Here is a 22623-nt window from a genome sequence, read left to right on the forward strand (position 1 = left end):
GGAATCTGTATCTTAGTAAAGCTGCGGGTGCAACCAGATTTGGGAGTCCAAGGACTGGATCAGTGGTTTACATGGTATCAAACCCAAAGCCACCCTTTTTGTAGCATATTTCCTAGTGACCACTTTACTTTCCTGCCGTGAGAATAATAAATAAAACTTAGAAGGACACAGATAATATAAACAACCTACATTTTAAAAACTAATGCCTTAACTGTTATAAAAGAAACGGGAAATAATTTGTAATTTATAACACATATGTCTGGTGTACCTCTCTGTACCATGCCCCTCTCCTTTCTTGGAAAGTGGATAAGAGCTTTACTCTCTACCCTTTCTTCCCTTTGTGGATTCTTTTAAAGCCCGCTACACTGACCACCCTAACAATTTGGTGGCCAGTAGCGGGACATTCTCTATTTCTTCCTCTCCTCTGGCCAGAGACTTGCGACAAGCAGAGCAGCGGGCAGCGGAAGCTGGAGCCGAGCTAACCCCCTAACCCTGTCTTCATGAGGTTCAGAGAGAGGATTCTAAACCTTCTCTCCATCCCTCCAGACTCCGGGGACAGCCTCCTCACCCACATTCACTGCCAGCAATAGGAGCTGGAGAAACAGTATAACAACAATGCCAGCAAAATCCCTGTTTTTCACTGTGGTGCTTTTATTCTAGTGAAGGAAAGTCAGGCTGGTGAAGAAGTTCAATGTGGGTGGAGATGATCTGTCATTGGAGACACAGAAATGTCACCCTTGTGAGATCGTAAGTTTTTTTAGGATGAATACAGTGTCTCTTTTGGTCACACTGCATCCCTGGCACTCCAGCATGATAGGTCCTCAATAAAGTCTAGATTAATAAATGGGGAAAAACCCATATTTCAATATGTAAATGTTTGGTCATGACTACTGCAGTAGGGGACAGAGGAAGTGGTCAGATATTTTCCTTTTCGCATGGAAGGTGCCTGAATGCCGCAGCCACCATGTTGGGTCTTATGTTGGTGTTTCAAAAATCACAAGGTGGGGACTTCCGCCAAGATGGAAGCATAGGTGGAAACACTGTGCCTTCTCCCACAACCAAGTTTGGATACAACAAAAGTTTTGGAGAAGTAAGACACACCCAGAGACCAGAAAACTGAATTATACGGAAGTCCGACAGCTACAAACCATTCAATGGGGACGGTAAGAGAGGCAGAGCCAGCAGCAGAGCAGGGTCGGGAAGGACAGACCTAGGAGCGCAGGCAGCCCGGACCTAGTTGGGGTGCGGGGCAGACTGACCAAGGTCGCACATTCGCGCACAGTGAGACGGACCACGCAGGCCCCAGGGGGCGAACCCAGTGGTGGAGGGCTGACAGTGGTGGCACACTCGCGTGCAGTGGAGCGGGGTGCGTGGCCCTGGTGACGGTGGTGGCTGTGGTGCCAGTGGGGGTCACGGAGGCAGGCACTGGAGGGAAGCCATTGTCCCTCTTTGACCCCGCCCCCACATACAACGTCACGACCCAGCGACTGAGTTGCCCTGCTCTGGTGAAAACCTAGGGCTCCGTTCCTGCTACTTAACAGGCACGAACAGCCCAAAAGATGGTGCAAGAATTCAAAGTCCCAGAGCCAATAACTCTAAGTGACCAACAGATTGCCAGCCTCTCAGAAGCCCAATTCAAAACACTATTTATCAGGATGCTCACAGAATTGGTAGAGTACAGTCACAAATTAGAGGAACTTAGTCACAAATTAGAGGAACATATGAAGGCTAAACTAATTGAAATGAAGGGAGATGCACAGGAAACCAATAGTGATGGAAAGGAAACTGGGACTCAAATCAATGGAATGGACCAGAAGGAAGAACGAAACATCCAACCAGAAAATAGTAAAGAAACAAAAGAATTCAAAAAAATGAGGAGAGGCTTAGGAACCTCCAGGACATCTTTAAACGTTCCAACATCCAGATTATAGGGGTACCAGAAGGGGGAAAGAAACAGCCACAAGTGGAAAATGTATTTGAACAAATAATAAAGGAGAACTTCCCCAGTCTGGCAAAGGAAATAGACTTCCAGGAAATCCAGGAAGCTCAGAGAGTGCCAAAGAAGTTGGACCCAAGAAGGAACACACCAAGGCACATCATAATTACATTAGCCAAGACTAAAATGAAGGAGAGAATCCTAGAAGCAGCAAGGGATAAGGGGACAGTCACCTACAAAGGAGTACCCATCAGACTGTCAGCGGATTTCTCAAAAGAGACCTTACAGGCAAGAAGGGGCTGGAAAGAAGTATTCCAAGTCATGAAATCCAAAGACCTACAGCCAAGATTGCTTTATCCAGCAAAACTTTCATTTAGAATGGAAGGACAGATAAAGTGCTTCTCAGATAAGGTCAAGTTCAAGGAGTTCATCATCACCAAGCCCTTATTATATGAAATGCTAAAGGGACTTATCTAAGAAAAAGAAGATGAAAAATATGAACAGTGAAAGGACAGCAAACTCACAGTTATTAACAACCACACCTAAAACAAAAGCAAACCAAGAGGACAGCTAGATCAGGAGTGGAACCATAGAAATGAAGAACACATGGAGGGTTAGCAACAGGGGAGTGGGAGGAGGAGAAGGGGGGAGAAGGCACAGAAAATAGCATAGATGGTAGGTAGAAAATAGATAGGGGGAGGGCAAGAATAGTGGGGGAAATATAGAATCTAAAGAAGTTGAGACACGTGGTTATAAACTAAGGGGGGAGAAGGGTGGGGGAGGGAGTGTGCGGGTGGAGGGGAATGAAGGGGGGAATAGAACAACTGTAATGGTATAATCAGTAAACTACATTTAAAAAAAAATCACAAGGTGGGGTTCAAATGGTGAACCCTTTTCGTTAAAGTTTAAATGAAACACAGTACAATCTTGTCTTGATCATATTCCTGAAGAATCAGCATGTTCTGCACATTGTGCAAAAGCACACTGTTTATCAACAAAACAGGGCTCCAGATTCGGGGACTTTATGAGCAGTTTATACCCACGTGAAGGTCCGAGAAGACGGGAACGTCTGTGGAAACTGTTCAATAGGAGGGATCATCCTGGACATCGCAGGGTTGCTGGCGCTCCTGGTTTCCATCCAATACCACCAAACACTGTAACAAAAAAAAAATACTTCCACAAAATCCTAAAATGAGACCTTGGGGATAGTGAATGGCACTACAAGGCACTGGATGGATTACCATTAGGGTCCTACCCAACCCTGACAGTGCTGGCCTTTCATTTCAGCTCTGATCCCTCCCTGCACTGGAAGGTGGTTGGAGGGGCCCACAATCACTTCTCCAGCCTCTCAGCACTCTCATTCTCCCCCTCTCTCCACGCCACCCCTCTTGCTGAACAGGCCATTTTCTAAGCCTGCAATGCCAATGATCCCAGGCAGAAGATACATCCTTACTCCCATTTCCACCCTCTGTCTTGACTGTTATATGGTCTCAGCTCAAATCCCATTTCCCTTGGAAAGCAAGCTTCCCTGACCCAAAAGGAGGTCCGCCAGTTACGAGGCATCACAGCACTTCATATGTCTTGGCGCTTACACATTTGTGCTTATTTAACAGTGACAATTTATTTAACTATGTCTTCTCTGGTCACTGCAGGGAACAGGGACTATATCTATTGCATCTTGTTCAACTCCACTATCCTCATCTAAAGCCAAGGCCTGGCACAAAGAAGGTATGTAACAAATACTTGTTGTTGACCTAATCCAAAGACTCCAGCTCCCACTCCAGGGTAGAACCCTTCTTTATTTCTGTGTCACTGGAGTTAGGATATGTCTTCTGCCTAAGATCATTGGCCATTGCCAGGAGCTTCGCCCTGAACTTGATTATCCCTGTTTCCTGGAATGAGCAATTTTTGTGGTTTCTCTCATTCAGTTGGAAAGCGATCCCACAGCTGGGCAGAGTGACTGCTGGGGGCACATTGCTCTTCTGTGTTCACTTCCTAGGCTCGGAAAGCAGAACTTTAGCTAAAAATAAACAATTGTCTAAGGAAGAAATTAGCACATCAGTGTCACAGAAATCCTGGCCCCAAATGTTAGATCACAACCTAACACAACCTACCTAATTTTATAGATAAGAAAATAAGGCCTCCTGTATAACCAGGAAGCTCCAACTCCTGAGACAGGCACAGGCCAGGGTACGGAGTTCTACAGAAGCAGAGACCACGCATTGCCTGTCCACCTCTGCTCTTCCTTTCTTACATGGTAGCAGAATCTCTACCAGGACAAAGATGGTCCAGAAAAATAATATGCTTCCTGGCCCCCTTTAAAGCAAAGTGATGCCATGCCCTTAAAGAGAAGGAACATATCCTCCCTGGACCAGTACCCCACCCCAATCGACTATGCGGAATGCCATCAAGGAGGTGAGCATCTTGGACCATGGGGATGAAGATGTGGCCCTTGGAGATGACACAGCAGCTGGGAGTAGTCATGGAGCTGCTGTGTCTGCCCTAGATGGCTTACCCTCAGATGATACACAAGTGAGAAACAAGCTTTCATCGTACCTAAACCGCATTGATTTGGGCCCTTTGAATCAATAACCAAGACCACATCCAACGGAAACGATGGAAAAGCACACAACGCACTTCAAAACAGAGGCTGGTTCTCATACATCCGTGTTCTGGAAATCTGTCTCTGTACTGGGCCGGCAGCCACGTTTCCCCCACCACTGGGTATGGCTTCTTCTGCTCCCTCCACCCACCATTCCAGGGCCTCCCTGCCCACCAGGGAAAATGGACAAATCTCCTCACATTGAAACATTTTTTTTGGTGTTCCCAGTATTAAGATGACAGAGTAAAAATTGTTCTGCCTGCTTCTCCTCTTGAAAATTGTGGGAAAATAATAAAAGCCTGGTTAGGTTTCATTCCAGGAGTTTAAGGATTTACAATATTATAAAATATCCCTTTTTTATTGATATTGTGAATTAAATAAACTGAGCACTCAACCTACTATGTGGAGAAATACACTAGGGCAGGGAGGGGTCTTATTCACAAAAACAACAAAGCAGCCAAAAATATTTAGGAATAAGCTTACTAATAAATGTTTAAGGCACAGATGAAGAAAAATTTAAATATTTAGGGGGTAAACCAAGAAAAAAACCCTTGTATAAATGGGAAGGCACAGGTAACTTTTCAATAGGAAGGGTATTCATCTTGATTAAATCTGCAAGTCCAAGTTCAAACCATTTTGAAGAAGAAATAAAGAAATTAACGATTCCGAGTCAATAATTCGGAGACTATTCTGTTTCAACCTATGCTTTCCTTCATTGTTGCCTGCTCCCACTAATATCCCTTTTTGTGAAGTCAGGCACTGCCTCCCCCTGACTTGACCCTGATATTCTCTTCTGCCCCAAAGGAGCCAAACCATCTCCTCAAACAACCCCATTCTTCTGTTACTGAGGCACAGCTGTCCCAGAGACCTCCAATCTCTACGAGGCAATACCGTGATGGCCAGAACATGGGCCCTGACGCCACACTGCCAGTTGGAATCCCTACCGTCCCACTTCCAGTGTCCTTGGATGACCTAATTAATCCATTCCCTCAGCTGTAACAATGAGGTCATTGCAACACCTACTTCGTAAAGTTGTTGTATTAAGTTAGGAAAGTATCTGACATATGGTGAGCGCCAAAATGCATTCCTGCTGTGACAGCCATTCATTAAAGGACAGCTATAGCTGATGCAGCGACACGTGAAACCAAGCCCCAAACCTGTTTACTCTACCCCATTGTCTTTTTCCTGAATGACTTTTAAATTTTCTGGTCTCAAAATGATCGCCCTAGAAGTAACCCAATGCCTGCTGCCAGTAGGCAATAAATTGTGGTATATTCAGGTAATGGAACACCACACAGCGATGTAAACGAACCTATACTGTTGACCCATTTATGTAAAAGTTCATGGTGGCAGAAGTCAGAATACAGGTCACCAGGACAAAGAAGTAACAACCAAAACAGGATTCAGAGAAACGAACAGGGTGCTGGGACATTGTTTCCTGATCTTCGTGATTATAAGGCTTTTTTTTTAATTCAAGTCATATGACTGTGACTTGTGCATTTTTCTGTGTCTATTATACTTCATTTTGAAAAATGTTTATTTAAAAATTGGTCCCCCAGCCCATTTATTCATAGTCAGTCCAAGCACATGATACAACTGCTCATCCAACTGCTGACAAGTAAGGAAGAGGGTGAAGCCACGCAGGCAGGTCCAGTGTAGAATTAGGTAGCGTGACTGCCATTGTGGTTGGCCGCACGAGGGCGTGTGGGGGAAGAGAGGGTGCAGATTGCATCCATCATCCAAGGGGAAGGGCCAGCTCTTCGTTTTCCTACTGCGACATCTGGGCACTCTTAGGAGTGGGACCAAGAGTATTTCCTTGGTCCACTAACCAGATGAAAGGGTGGGGCAGGCTTGCTATTCTAGACAACACCCGGATGGAAAAGCTACAACACCCTGGCATTTACCAGTTTAATGCCCAGGACGGTATCTGTTCTAAAAAGAAAACCGGAGTAAACAAAGTGAAAGTTTTAGTAATGGCTTTTGGTTACATAGTTGACTTCTCTTGAGAATGGACTGATGGACAGCTTTGTAGTCCCGCCCTAAAATCTTGGTCACAGAGCTTCAGCTGCTAGAACTTCTACCCGCTGGTGTTCCGACGCATTCCTGGCTGTCCTGTGTTCCGTTGGGCTTCCCACTGTTACAGTCAGGGAGGCTGCTAGGACTATGCTGGAGACCTTCCCACACGTCACACCCACAAAACTTTTCTCCTTCATCAGGTTGGCTATCCCTGGAGATTATCAAATTAAAACAATTATTTAAAATATCTGTTACTCTGATAAGGCTCTCTGTTGCAGGAAAAGAAAACTTAATTCAAACTTACCTGGGCAAAAAACAAAACCAAATAAAACAAAAGCGAAAATGGAATTTATTGGTTACTGGGACTTAAAAACCCAGATGTGTTTCTAGCCTCAGTTATGGCGCAATGCAACTGTTCTAGCAGAGCTGTCGAGGGAGATTACTCCGCAACTCTGATTTCGTTCCTGCTGTGTCGACTCCATTCTCAGCTCCCACGAGAACCCAGGAATTCCTCTCAGCTTTAAGACCAAGGAGAAGAGCATTTCCTTCTGTTAACTCTGGCCACACATGGAACTCTAATCAGACCGCCTTGGGTCACCTACTGACATCTGAACTGATGACCAGGGCTTGGGAGAAGGAATGTGCTCCAGAGCCGGGCCTGCATCACACATTCTACCCCTGAGAAGATGAAATCTCAAGGGAAATTTAATATACTACTACCACTCCAGGGGGGTAAAAAACTCTAGGAGGCCAAAACAAATGTCCAGCTCAAGTTTCTATCCAGGGCGGGCATGCTCATGATCGCCTAGCAGCGAAGAAGTCCTAAAGGGTTTTTCATACTTGACACACTCACAGTGTTTCTCTGGGGTATGGACTCTTCGATGCTGCAGAAGATTTCTTTTGCTAGTCAGGACTTTTTGACACTTACCACATATATAGGAAGACTCTTGAGTATGGATCCTTAGATGCCTTTTTAACTGGTCCTGAGCACGGAAGGCTTTCCCACAATCTGCACAGTCAAAGGGTTTCTTCTCGATGTGGACTCTCTGATGCTGAGTTAGTTTTTCATGCAAATTAAAGGCTTTTCCACATATTTTACAAGAATGAGGCTTTTCCCCTGTGTGAATAAGCAGATGTTTGCTAAGATAGGAAGTCCTTCCAAAGCTTTTGCCATACGCATTACATGCATAAGGTTTGAGAATCCCCAGCGGATTCTCTGGTGTCTAACAAACTCAGAACTACTGTGAAGACTTTTCCACACTCCTGGCAGTGGCAGGGCCTGTCCCCATTGTGGATTCTCTGAAGGCTGATCCGACTGCCACAGTCACTGAAGGCTCTCCTCCCCCACTCTTGCTCACACTCACAGGGTTCCTCTCCACTGTGGATCCTCCTCTGACGCTGACTTAACGTTGACAGCAAAAGCTTTTTCCACATTCATTGCACTTGTAAGGTTTCTCCCAGTGTGGATTCTCTGGTGTCAAACATAGTGAGAAGAATAGCTGAAGCCCTCCCCACACACCTCACATCGGGAGGGTTTCCTATCACCGTGGGTTCTTGTAACATTTCCTGTAACATTTTCCACTGTGGAAATTTCCTGATGCTTTTCCAGTTTACCCATTTCTAGGAAGCTGGTTCTCGGAAGAGCATCCTTCTACAGACCCCAAGATACCATGACATCTCTGTTTTCAGAAATTCCCTGCATTGATGTGGACTCACTGTCGGCACTGGTCTCAGTATCTGACATGACAAACAGAAAACACAAGTGCCACCTCAGAATTATATTAGAAGCAAAAGAGCGTCAAATATTGTAGGACTTTTACAGATGACTTCCTCAACCCCACACAGGCCTGAGAGCAAGAAAAGTGCCAACTTTCACACAGGCAGAGAACTGTTGAGGTGGGACAAGGTGTCAGCATGCACATGACATGTCAGATTGCTTCCTAAGCTCTTCCAGACTCTATATCTGAACGACTTCTCCCTAGTATGTTCTCATATCTTCTGGCCTTATGATACTCATAGGCCTACAAAATACCAAAGAAGGTACAGGCTCTGAGAGGAAGCAGTGACATTGAGGCAGGCAAAACTCAGAGTCAAAAAGTAAAACTGAAGAGTCAGAATGCAAAGGTAATAAATGGATTGTTTTTTTAAAAAGATTTTATTTATTTTTAGAGAGGAGAGGGGAAGTATAAAGAGAGGGAGAGAAACATCAGTGTGTGGCTGTCCCTCTCGCATCCCCCACTGGGGGCCTGGCCCGCGACCCAGGCATGTGCCCTAGACCGGGGATTGAACTGGCGACCCCTTAGTTTGCAGGCTGGTGCTCAATCCACTGAGCCACACCAGCCAGGGCATATTATTGTTCTTTTAAAAAATTCATACCCTGCAGAAGTCCCCACAGACTGGAGACACTGAACCTTAAGGGCACTAGGCTGTGGCAAGACAAAGAAAAGAAAATCACAGAAGCGCTTAGAGGAAATCACCCCTGGTACTCCACAGATGACGAGCGAACATGCTCAAACTGCTGGCAACTGCTGTCTTGTTATCAGACTCTCAGAGACGTCTGAACCTCAAATATGCAGAAACTACAGTGCTAAGTAGACTGCCTGTTTGAAATGGATAGAACACAGTTTGCTCAGATGCACCAGGATGGCAGGGTACTCCTTATATTTAAGCAAGAAGGAGTCAAAGAGCCGCCTATAAAATGGCATTTGTGTTCCTGAACATTGGATGACATTTAAGTAAAGTCAACTTATTTTGTATAAAACGCTTAACTAATTTCATTTTAATGTTAATTTGAATTGTCTGCTGGTTCATCGGGTTCATCCTTTGAGGGTGCATTAAATGAGTGAGGCCTTCAGAAGGAGAGAGCTGAGACTACACAGGGAAACCAACAGTCTGAAAAGGAGTGGTTCGTTCTCACACAGTGCCTCTCTCCCTAGCAGGCTGCTCACTGTCACAGAATCGGGACTGAGCAATCTATGACGAAAACAGTTATCTTTCCTGCTGCCCTGTACTCCACCAGTCTTCTCAATCAGAATCCCCACAGTTCTTCTAAGCAAGCCTCACCTTCCCAGTTCTCCAGTGATCACCGCCCTCTTCCTGCCAAAGGAACAAAGCCTCCCAGATGCAGTGTCCTCAGCTTCCTTCCCCTCCGTTACTCGCAAGCCTCATTCTTCCCAGTGGTCCAGATGCCACGTCCTCCCTCCCCCGGATGCACTGCTCTATCACTGTATCATCCCCCATCTTCTCTTCAACCCTTTTCAGATCTGCAAATCCACCTGGGCCCAACGAGCACCCCTTTACACCCAATTTTTTCTCATAAGAGTGTTTTTCAAATTTCCTCCCATTAGTTGTAAAATTGACACAGTATGTAACCACCAAACAATTTTTAAAATGAAATACACTGGCCGATATTAGAATAGCAGAGAATAGGATTCACACACACTGTAATGCCAAGGGCAAACTGTGTCTCCTGACCCTCCGGTCTCCGTGGACAAATGAGTGAGCACACAGGGTCCGAGGCACAGTGTAACCACCACTGGAGCTCATCAACAAAAGAGTCGAAAAGCATTTGCCACTATTCACCATACGTTTCATTTCTAGCCTAATCAAAATAAGAGGCTAGCGCGTTCTGTCTGTTTTGTCATCTCCCACTTGCCCCTCTCTGCAAACGGTCTCCCCTACGCTGCAACCCTTGGCTTCAGCTTCCCTGTGCCCTCCTGGAGACCTGCCTCTAGCGGTCTTTCTCTTCCCTCTCTCACTAAAATGGCATATTCCTTAATATTTAAGACACAGCCCTCCTTTTTGCTCCCCGGGGCCATGTCAGCTGAAACTCTGCAGACGGCACCTGCACCCGTATTTGTAGATCTGACATCCACCTCAGAATCTCTACACCTGCCTTCTCAATGGCCTGCTCCAGCCAGCCACTCTCACTTGCCGAAGGAACCGTGGACTGTGTTCAGATCTGAACTCACAGGCTCAGAAAGCTCCTCCCGTGTCACGACTTGCCAGTGTTACCTGATTCAACTACTCCATTTCGTGGGTGAGTTTTGACTAAGCTCTGGTCGATTCCACCACCACACACTCCTTACTCTTCCATTTTTGCATGACCACTATGCCCTACCCAATTCACTTACTCAAAAGTTAATGCCCCCTGCACTGGCTGGTGTGGCTCAGTGGATTGAGTGCCGGACTGCGAACCAAAGGGTCGCTGGCTCGATTCCCAGTCAGGGCACAGGCCCGGGTTGCAGGCCAGTTCCTGGTTGAGGGTGTGCTAGAGGCAAGGCGACTGAGTGACGTCTCTCTCCCTCTCCTTCCCCCTCCTTTCCTCTCTCTCTAAAAATAAAAATAAATAAAATCTTTTTTAAAAAGTTAATGCCTCCTATATAATAACAGTTTAACAAGATTTTATGTCTTCAGCTTCCTTCATGCCAAACAAATCACATACCACATTAATACTCCTAAAACACAGCACTTTCGGGCCTATGTCACCAGTGGCCAGGCGACTATGGCCTGGGGCACCGCTCCTGCTCCACGTGGTTTTGCCTACTCTCTCATTCCTGTTCCTGTGTGGTGAATTCTCCAGGACAGAGCCCTCAGGTCCACCACAAAATCTGCATTCTAGATATTCCACACAATGCTGGGTGGGTGACATATCACACCAACTACACTCACCTACACCATCAGCTACGTAAAGAGGGTCAGGGTATACAGCAGACTCTGTGCCAGCCTCGGATTCTAGGAAATCTTGTTTAGGCTTTGAGTCCTAAGCCTCACGCTTTTGCACTGCTTACTAGAATAGAGAGCATACCTACAGACAGGCTCCAGAAAAAAATATCCATTTTTAAATAGCAGCCCCCTCCCCACGCCTGTGATTCTTCTGCACTTCTGCAAAGTTCTTCACAACGACTTATCATGTCTTTTATTCCCCTCTTCAGGCCAGATAATCTACTTTCTTTTTCTCCACATGGTGTCCAATGTAACCTGTGAATTTGGAACAAATGGCCCTGTCCCTGAAGAAACATGGCTGGAGCTTCTAAGTGGGAATTTCTCTAGCCTCTCCTGCTACGCTTCCGCAGCCCACTGCCTACGTACCAACAGAAGCATTCAAAATACATTTTTTAAAGCTTTTACGCCTGTCTCCAAAACTTGTGTCCTCCAGTTAGTCTTAAACAAAGCTTGGCACCCAGCAAGTGCTGAAAAATGGCTCCTGAATAAATCCATCCTGTCCGAGGAAGGAGGGCCACTGGGGTAAGCAACGCTGGAACTCAGAAAGAAATGACGAAGCCAAGAATTGTATATGAGATGCATAAAGGGGAAATAAGTTACTTTGGTAAGAAAATTGGTGGGAAAGGTTTCATGCTTTACCTATTAGGAAAATTTCTTTACTTTATTTAAATCATTACCAGCACAGGTCATTTTAAAATACACTGCTCTGGCCCTGGCTGGTGTAGCTCAGTGGATTGAGCGCAGGCCTGCGAACCACGCAATTGCAGTTCGATTCCCAGTCAGGGCACATGCCTGGGTTGCAGGCCAGTTCCCAGCAGGGGATGCATGAGAGGCAACCATATATTGATACTTCTCTCCTTCCCTTCCCTCTAAAGATAAATAAATAAAAAATCTTAAAAAAAAAGAAAAGCTTCAATGTTGATAACCATTATTTAAAAAATAAAATACACTGCTCTGTAAGCCTCTACAGCTGCCAGTTCTAGCCCTGCCTCACTTACCTCTACAGAAATCTGTGGTCCTCCCTGTAGTGGGTCGTCCTGTGCCTCTAGTCCCCAAAGCAAATTCTCTTCCTCCAGAAGTGGGATCAGGGCAGATCTGGGCACCGTGTAGCCTGAAAAGGAGGGAGAAAATGACACCTTTCAGCCCTGTGTCTGTTATATCAAAAGAGGGAAAACCCCAAGAGCCTCAGAAAGAGGCTCGAGATTGGGGACAGCAAAGATTTTGTTCAAGGAGAAACTGAGCATTTGATCAAGAAGAAACCAACCTCTGCCCATATAAGAGGAGGTAAGTTAGTGAGACCCTGCAAGACAGGTGCAAACAGAGGGAATGGTTTGCACCTTTCCCAAGACAATGGGGGGATAGCAATGGGCTGAGAGCTTGGCTCTGGCAACAGAAACCACCTGTTCCTTACTGTGCAGAGCCCCTTAGAGGACGAGACTGCTCTTATGAGGGGACAACCATTCCCTACATTGGGGCCAAACTGGCAGAAGACCTTTCCCTACCACCCAGGAATCTCTGAAGTGGGTCCTTTGGCCTCAGCCCCGGAGCTGAGCAGTGGGAGGTACCAGAGACAACCCCTCCTTCCCCACACCATACCCCAGCCAGGAGGGAAAAAGAAGGAAGCAGGAAAGCATAGATCTGAGTCCCAGGGGGAAAGTGGCCTTACCCAGGGATGTCAAGTTTCCATAATTCTCCAGCATCACACTTCTGTACAGGGCCCTCTGTGTGGAGGAAAGGACAGCCCATTCTGCCTGAGAAAAGTCCCCAGCCACATCCTCGAAGGTCACCACCTGCTGAAACAAGAGGTTCCTGCTGTCCACAACCCAATTCTCTGACGCAGGGCCAGAGTGTGGGACACAGACGACAGTATGAGGGAGGGGTCTTATTAGGAAAGGCTGATGAGAAAAGATGAAAGAACTGACTGTTGGACCCTTAAATGACTATTTCTATAACCAAAAATCTGGATTTCTCTCACTATCAGAAGAGCTTCCATTAGGACATAAAATTTACTGTTATTATAAAACATGATAAAAAATTTTTCAAAAACCCTGGAGAGTCTCCCATGAATGAAACTTCCCAGAGCAAAATCTCTTTGATTTTGTTAATACTGGCAGTGTTTTACTGTCACACCTACAAGTGGGCAATTAGCTTCAATATGTCTAGACACTCACTCACATGTGGCATCTCACCACGGACCTGTTCCCATGACACATGTCACTAGCCCCAGTGCCCAGCCAATCCATCCGCCCCCCCCATATGTACTCTGCCCCAAACCTCAACCCCACATAGCAAGAACCGAGTCATGGTTTGCCAGGATGAGCCCCTATCACCCAACCCACCTCTGTTGCTTGAAGGGCCTGTGCTGCCTGTGTTTGAGAACGCCCAGCAGAGGGAGCTCAGTGCCAGCTGAGGGAGCAGCCTTGTGTTCTGCTTTCTGATGCCTTCTCTTGGGAGAATATGCTTCTGGAATCAAATTGCTGCTGGGTAGCTCCTTTGGCCACTTTTTATATCCCCAAGGCCATCTGTAACAGCTTCTGTCAACCAAGCCTCAAGTGTTTTCATAGCCATCCTTCCCCATCTCTGAAGGCTACCTTGCCAGAAAGCTCCAGCACCTGGTTTAGACCCTCTACTCACTCCTCCAACTTCGGTATCAAGCTTGGATACCTGAACATGCGGTGAACATCCTCCACTGTCCGGCACCCCGCACTGCTTCAGACTCTGCTGACCCAATGTGTCTGAGCCCCCATCTAACACCAAACTCAGCTGCCCCCACGAATGGGCTCCCTCTCTAATCTGTATAAACACAGTGAGTGACAATTTTCTTTCCCCATCTCAGCTGATAGCACCAATTCCAGCCCCATCTCCTATATCAGAAACTTAAGATTCATCCTAGACTGACTCGCCCCAGTCACTGCTCACTTCTAACAGTTGGTAATCAAATCCTGGCAATTTTATTGCCAAAATATTTCTGGAATCTGACGCTTCATCATCAAGGTACAATCAGTACTTTGTTCAATAGATGGGAACCTGACCCACCCAACTGAATGACTTAATGAGTCACCACTACCCACAATAGTGGTTCTCAAAGTGTGGTTCCCCAGAGCAACAGCATCTGACAATTTGTCGGAGATGCAAACTGGTACCCATCACCCGCCCCTGAGAGCACTTTTTGCATCAAGAGCCCTCCAGGTGATTATAATGCACGCTCAAGTCTGAGAAAGCTGGGCTAGAAGAAAAAAACCCAAGCTCAGGAAATTGAGCTGTATCAGGTGACCAGCAGACAGTAAGGAGGGAGGCACAAGACTGACGGTACACAGAGAAACTAGCTGGGAAGCTCTGCAAACAAAATCCCAGAGAAGAAACAACAAGTCCTTAGTGAAGGTAATATAAATATGGGACGAGTGGAAGAGACAGCAGGCGGAAGCCATCAGACATGGCGATTCTCTGGAAGCGGTACCTGGGAAGAAGAGTCAACAAGCACTCAGCAATCTGGAAACTAAGTGGTGAGGACTTCGCGATGGTGATACCAGTGACTCACCAGTACTCACAGAAGACCAGAAGAGGGCCGGAGCTACAGGGAACGCAACGTATCAGTGGAACATTTCTGACATTCTGCCCAATGTCAGAAATCTGGGACTGGCACTTGGGATATGGTGCTTGGATGCTAAGTTACTGGATAAGTAAGTCCCAGGAAGGAAATGGTAAAGTGACACTCAGCAACTCATCAGTCTCAAAACATGAAATACAACTCAGAGAATCAGTTTCCCTGTCCCACTAATGCAAGGTGCTTAATGTTCCCTTTACAAATGAACTCAGTTAAGGTGAAAAAAGGTTAAGTGACTGACTCAAGGCCACTGACAGACCCCCGATTCGGGGGTCCTGTCCTAGTACAGATGGTTCCTATCATAGCCCTGCCTTGCCTTAGCCGGCAGCGCTGGCCTCGAGGAGGATGTACTTTCCTCGATTCTGAAACCAAAACTTCTTTAGGAGGATAAATGATAGAAGCTCCTTTTTTCTTGTCTTCTTCCCGCCACTCTCCTGTCACCACTTCCCAGGACCCTTGCGACCAGATACTTACAGCACTAGCCTGACTCTCTCATTCTCACAGATCCCTCTAAACCTGGGGACCCTCCGGCTCAGCAGAAATCCTCAGAGTGTAGGAGATTACAATTCCACTTCCCAGGACACTCTCTCCAGTGACTGCCTGGTAGGCTCTGGCTGCTCAGCCCCTCACCATCCAGCATCCAGTCCTACCGCAGAGTAGCAACAGAGGTCTTCCTGCTGCTTTGGCTCTAAGACTTTTGCCAGAATCATCCCTCCTATTGCCCATTGTCTTCAAATCTATCCCTTGAAGGCTGACCTGAGGGACTCTCATCTCACCTGGTGCCAGGCTTTCCGAGTCATGGCTGCCATCCCCTGGGCTCCCTCTCGGAGAAGGGCAGGGACTGAGGGAAGAAGCAAAAAGAACCATGAGTGAGCCTGGCCTAGTCAAGAGGTCTCCTTTAAACCATCAAATTTGCTAATAACAGCAGCAATCATTTACTAAATGCCCATAGGTAAGTGGTGTATAAATATTTTCTTTTTTAAATCCACACCACGGGTCCAGACCATACCGTGAAGTTGTCAACGTAAGAAACATTCAAACCTGTAAAGAATTTTTATGAGTTTATTTGAGCCAAACTGATAATTGCCAGGAAGCAAAATCTCAAAAGATTGAGAAACACTCCAGAGAATGGCAGTTTAGCACCTTATTTTATACATTACAATCAGGAGGTTATAATTGCAAGAGGAGGTGAAGGGGGTTACGAGAAATCCACTGGTGATAGATTAAGGAGGTTGGGAAAAGCAAAGGGGGGAACCTGTGGCATTGGATAAGAAGTAAAATGATAGACACTTATACAGGTTTAAATTAGGAGGAAAGATTCCGAAAGGTGCCTCAGGCACCAGAGCTTGTACTCCCCGACGGTGAACAACGCCGTCCTGGGTAGGACACGAGCACAGGGCAAACATGAGTGCACACAGAGAAAAAGACACCAAAAAACTACAAGCAAAGCCTAACGAGAGGAAACCCAGACCTTCATTTTTAAAAATATAATTTTACTGGGAACTAAAAGACTAAAGAAAATAGAAACAAATACCCAATTTTTAAATTTTTAAAAAAGATTTTTATTTACTTTTAGAGAGAGGGGAAGAAAGGGAGACAGAGGAGAGAAACGTTGATATGTGAGAGAAACATGAATTGTTTGCCTCTTACACATCCCCAGCTGGAAGACCTGGCCTGCAACCCAGGAATGTTCTCTGGCTGGGAATCAAACTAGCAACCTTTCAGTTTGCAGGCTGGCACTCAATCCACTGAGACACATCAGCCAGGGCAGCAAATGCCATATTTTTGGATGAAAAATACTCATCTTCTCACTCAATAACTATAATAATCCTCTGAACCTTTTCTTTTTCATAAATGAGAAAACAAGGCTAACAGAATAACTTTCTCTACCAAGGTCAATGTTGGTGGTTGGATGAACTTGGATCCCAAGCCAGAGCTGCCAGATTCCAAAGACCATGCTTTTAATAACTACGTTAAATTGCTTCCAATCTAATCCCAGCAGGATTTCTCTTGGAACCTGATAAAGTGATTCAAAGGTTAATATGGAAGAATAGATCAGTAGCCAAGAAAATTCAGACGAATCTCAGAGGAAGTATTCCTTTTCTTGGTCCTTGGCACAAGCATCTTTTTTGTACACCACTCCATTCTAGGACCCAGTGATAACCACAAAGGACCCAGAAAAGCTACTCAACATGGCAGAGTGTATGGCTTATTACTTTAATTATATGTCCTATGAACACTCTGTATTCTTGTTAAGCAGTCACATTTACCAAAAAATCAGCACCTTCCCTAAAGAAACTCACTGCAAGCTCTAGCTTCCTGCTAGGCTCCTCTGTGCCACCCTTCCCCTAAGTTTAGCCACTCCAGCCTGCCTTCAGTTTCCTCTACTCCACTAAGTCAGGACCTTAGCACCTGCTCTGTGTGAATCACTCTGCTCCAGCCTTAGAACCTTTGCCGCTGATCCTGTCCACCTGCAGTCCTCCCCAGGGGCCTGAACTCCTCTTCACCAAGGCAATGCCAGCTCATCCTTCCCATCAGCCCCTACAGACCAGGGCAGGTCCCCGTATTACACACTCCACTAGTTTCACATTCCCTTTCCTGTATACCGCATCTCCTAGTTTGAGATTATACATTGATCTGTGTTTTCTTCCTTCCATAAACATTTATTGCATGCTTATTTCATTCCAGGCCAAGTGTCAGATACAGTGGAGAAAGAAACAAAGGTGTGATCCCTTTCTTCACTGAGCTTGCTTTAGACTAAAGGAAACACACATGTTACTCAAAGACTCTCGTAAATAACTTTAAGATCACAATGTGACTAGTGTCAGGGAGAATCTAGTCTGGATAAGACTTAGCAGGAGATAACTAGATTAAAAGGAAAAACCTTTACAAAAGTAACAGCAAGTGCAAAAGCATGTTCCAAAAGTGAAAGTCCAAGATGACACAAGGGGCGTGTGCTTCAACATGAGGGTGCAAAAACTGCATGAGACCAAGCCACGCAGGGCCTTGTGCAGCTCTTGGTTACGACCAGGTGGGGTGAAATGATCAGATTTGATTAGTATGTAACTCTCCCATTAAACTCAAAGCTCCCTGAGGTCCGGCCCCACACCCTGTCTCATTCACGGCTGCATCCCGGGAACCTACAACAGCGACTTGCCCTTAGTTGCCAATAATTAGGTTAGCCCGATGAACGGAGCAACTTTGTGGCTGTGCCGAGGACATCATGCGTCTCCTTTTCATGCACAGCCTCCCTTTCCCAAAGCCAGCTGGAGCAAGCGAAAGCATCTGAGGGAGGGCGGCACTGGCTCGCAGCCTGTCTCTGAAAGCTTCAGCAGCAGGGCGACAGCCTTCCCTAAGAGCGCAGGGAACTTGCTGCGGGCAAACCCAACACTCACCTGCCCAAAGCTGCAAAGCCCAGAGCGACCAGAAGTGCGCCACGTGGCGGCCTGCCCAAGCCTCCTGGGCTTCCTCTCTAGGAGGTCGGAGCGCACGGCGCGCAGCTCCGTGGCTCCCTGGACTCCTGGTGGGAGCTCTCAAAGGGAGCCGCAGAGCCCGGGAGAGGAGAGAAAGCTGACGATGCTTGTTTTCGCTCATCTCTAATGGAAATTTATCATTTCCTTCAATCACGTGCTGGCAACAAACTACAGTAGTGCCAGCAGTACCTGTGATTTTGTCAGTAATAGAAACCACAGAAATTTCATGCCACGTTACAGTTGATGTAGATATCTCAAAATGAGGGCTATTCTCATCACTAATTCATCAATGCAAGAAACTTCCAAATCTGACTTTACTTGAGCCGAACCGATGACAATTGCCAGGAAGCAAAACCTCAAGGGACTGAAAAAATGCTCCAGAGAATGGCAGTTTTGCGCCTTATTTTACACACGAGAATCAAAGGAAGAGGCAAAAGGGGGTTACAAGAAATCCACCGGTGGTAGCCTAGGGAGGCAGGGGAAAGCAAAGCAAGGATATCTCTGAGGCTGGATAAAGTACAACAGAGAGACGCATGCTTCTTTTGCATTGGTGGATATGGGATAGTTAACAGCATTTACAGCACAGAGACTCTTGGGGGACTAAGAGAACGATGATGGTTCTGTGGCCTCTGCTCTGGTGGGACATTGTGCCCTGAGGGGTCTGGAAGAGAAATTACTGTCACTTTTCACAGGTATGTTGTCACAGATGTAAAAAGACCACAGACAGGCTCAGTTAGGGTAAAATGCTGGCCTAGAATAGGACAATCCAACATGACTCACTTTTTGGTTAGGAAGTTTTAATTTCAGACCATCCAATGTGGTTACTTTCGGTCTCTGAGTCTGTGAGGCCACCATGAAGGCCTTCCTTGGCCTCTATTTATTTTGTCCAGAAATTCAAAATTATAATAGTTATTAGGCCTACATTTAGATATTGTTATTCACCACATTGGTAATGCTGCCCATTATTAATGTATCACAAATTCATTTTAGAAACTATTTAACCGTATTTTAATATAATTGGTTTTGGGGGTGTCAGATGTCCTTATACTGCAAAATAGGTCAATGAACAAGAAAAAAATAACTGTCTTCCATAGAGGCAAAGATTCGGTCACACTAAGAAAAACGAGGACTAAGAAGGGACACGGTAAAGTGAACACAGTAGGCATTTAAGAACTCTGCCTAAGAGCTGTGAGACGATGTGATTTATGACAGCTATAAATATTGGGTATCCTGATGTATGAATGTGTTATTAATTGAGATGAGGAATTCAGAAAAGAGGAGCTGGTTCAGTCAGGAAGACAACAGAATTCCGTTTTAGAAATACTGAATATACACACACACTTGCCTTATTAAAATATAATTCACATCCTACACAACTCATCCACTTAAAGGGAACAGTTCGGTAGTTTTGGGTATAGTCACAAAACTGTACAACCATCACCACAATCAACTTTAAAACATGTCCATCATCCCTCTCAAAACCCCACACCAACCCTCTCCCCCCAGTCTTCCTGTGATAGGCAGAATGGCATTCCCCTCAAAGCTGTCTATGTCTTAATCCCTGGAACCTGTATCTCAGGTTACATAACAAAGAAGAACTAAAGTTTGGGGTGGAATTAAGGTTGCTAATCAGCTTCTATTGAAATAGATTATTATCGTGGATTATCCAGGTGGGCCTGTTGTCATCACGAGGATCCTTTAAAGTGGGTGACAGAGATGGCAGCCTCAGAGAAACTTGTCCCAACGTTGCTGGGTTTGAAGCTGGAAGAAGGAATGCACAGAGAAGTGGGTGCCCTCTAGCAGCTGGGAAAGGCAAGGAAACATCTCTCCTTAGCCAGTACTTTGAATTTAGCCCAGTGAAACCCATTTTAGACTTAATGATCTCTAGAACTTTAAGATAATAAATCTGTGTTGTTTTATGACACCATTTGCAGTCATTCGTTACAGCAGTGACAAAAATTAACTCTTCTCCCCCACCTTCAGGCCTTCCTCCAATTCTAGACAATTGCTAATCTAGTTTCTGACTCTATACACTTGCCTATTCTGGACATAACCATCATATAAATGTTCATTAAGTCTGGACATAAAACAACAAAAAAGGAGTTCCTGCTGTTGGTAGTTTTATTAGTCTTTAGAATGATGGGAACCTACCTGTTTCTTTAGTAGCAGGACTTAAACAGAGCTAGACTTTTTTTTTTGCTGGGGGTAGGGAATGCTATACTGTTCATCTGCGAAAACTCTCAACAAAAGTCACATGTTACGCCAGTGAGGAGGATGTTTCGGTTATCCCTGGTGAGTGGCCCCTCCAAGCTGCGAAGCAGTGCGACCTGAGTCGCACAGCAGATGCAGGGGCTCTGGACAAAGTATGCACTACGCCGCCCTTCCAAGCCTGGCCACAGAGCACCAGCAGATGCCCCCTAGCAAGACTGGAACTTACATGCCCCGCTTCTCCATGTTTTATTGCTTTTTATGGGTATTTTTTCCTTCAGATTATTTAAAAATTATTTCTAAATTATTGTAGTAAGTGACTCATGGAGAGAACTAGAAGTTAAACATCATTGTTTATTTCCTGCACAGTCACACTTTTTAAAGAATCCGAGTGCATATTGCTCTGTTCACTTGATATTTAGAAATAAATTCATACTAGGACTTTGTGATCTGGGTTTCCCTGACCAAGACTATAATTCAATGTTCTTAGGATGTTTTGAATGGGGAAAACTCTAGGCCTCCTGGTTCACAGGCTGGCGTTCAATCCACTGAGCCACACCAGCCACGGCAAGCCTAGGCATTCTGAAGTCCTCCTTTTGGTTGAATGGTTAGTGAGTAATTTCCACTTTCACTTGCCTAGAAGTCTCCCTGTGAGTCTTCAGGATTAATGAATAATAGCTAATTGGTGTTGATCTATTGTTCCTCTACCACTAAGGAAATGTATCCTCATACCCATGTCTATGCCATCTCTACATCAAACACAATTATTTTAAAGCCTTGGCCACTCTTTGGAGCCCCCTGGGAACCACCTTCTCTCCTTCTGTTTACCTCGTGGCATGAACATCCAGCTCTCCCTCTAACTCCTACATTATCTGCCTTTAACTTAGATTATGAGCAATGTAAGATCATATCCTCTTAGCATATTTGCTGCTATTCCTAACTTAAAAATGGTGGGTGAAATATCATCTTCTCTCTCAGCTCTCTGAAAAGCCTGCCCACAAATGGGATGGAGTTATAATGGAACTTAACTTTCATGCACAAAGTAAATTTTGCCTTGGCTGCCAAAACAACATAAACTAAACATCTTGTTTCAGTAGCTATACTGTCATGAGATTTGATGAAATTATCTCTTTGCACCTGAAAGTGTAACAACAGTAACAGAACTCAACATCATACCGGGAGTCTAGCAAATGCAAGAAGGCCAGAAAAGAAATGAAAGACACGCAGATTGGAAAGAAAGAAATAAAGCTGCCACTATTTCTAAAGATCATGATTGTCTACATAGAACATCACAAAGAATCTAGAAAATCTCCTAGGACTAACAAGTAACTTTAGCAAGATCACAGAATTAAGGTCAAGGTAGAAAAAAATCAATTGTTAGAAACTGAAATTTCCAGCAATAAAATTTCCTACAATACAATTTTAATAAGTTTTTACATTTACAACAGCACAGGAAAAGAACCCATGAATTACTCAGGTCTAAACCTACCAAAATATGTCCAAGATATGCACACTGTAAATTACAAAATGACAAAAGAATTGAAAAAATACCTAATAAATGGAGACAGATACTATGCTCATTGACTGAAAAATTCAATATTCTTAAGATGTCAATTCTCCCCAAATTGACCTATATATCAAAGAAGTCTAATCAAAACCCTAGCATGAACTTTTGTAGAAACCAATCAAGCTGATTGTGGAAAATGGAGGGCAGTGCGGTGTGATGGTTGGAAATGTATTTGCCTCTGCGCAGTGCAATGTGGCGGGCTCTAGGGACTCAAACACTCAGTGGAAAAAATTCTTGTTCCTGTGTAACTAAAAGAAGTGTGATGTTACAACTGCATTAAGTGTTAGGAAAGAGATTATGCGGTGCTCTGAAAACCCATGTGCCACAGAAACCGGGGACCACTGCCTTAGAGGAGGAAGCCTTAAGAAATGGAATTAATGAGGACAAGGGGGGGAAGCTCTACCAAAGGAACAACGTTTTCCAAGTGCAAGGCCAAGGAGCCTGTAGCAGAGACAAGGGGAGTGTGCTACAAGACCTAGGGTGCGGAGGCTG

The 22623-nt window shown here is 45.2% G+C and overlaps 1 protein-coding gene across 1 annotated transcript; it reads right to left on the reverse strand.

Moving 5' to 3' along the window:
* Positions 1 to 7212: 7212 nt before the first annotated feature.
* Positions 7213 to 15683, reverse strand: ZNF19 (zinc finger protein 19). The gene is given in 9 exon segments (XM_037063750.1): positions 7213 to 7755; positions 7758 to 7796; positions 7799 to 7969; positions 7972 to 8010; positions 8013 to 8291; positions 12278 to 12307; positions 12310 to 12390; positions 12946 to 13069; positions 15660 to 15683. Coding segments are annotated over 9 exon segments (1272 nt in total). The 3' UTR covers positions 7213 to 7270.
* Positions 15684 to 22623: the final 6940 nt, after the last annotated feature.

Source organism: Sturnira hondurensis, unplaced genomic scaffold (assembly GCF_014824575.4).
Source record: "Sturnira hondurensis isolate 20B ecotype Veracruz unplaced genomic scaffold, ASM1482457v3 Scaffold0014745, whole genome shotgun sequence".
Lineage (NCBI taxonomy): Eukaryota > Metazoa > Chordata > Mammalia > Chiroptera > Phyllostomidae > Sturnira > Sturnira hondurensis.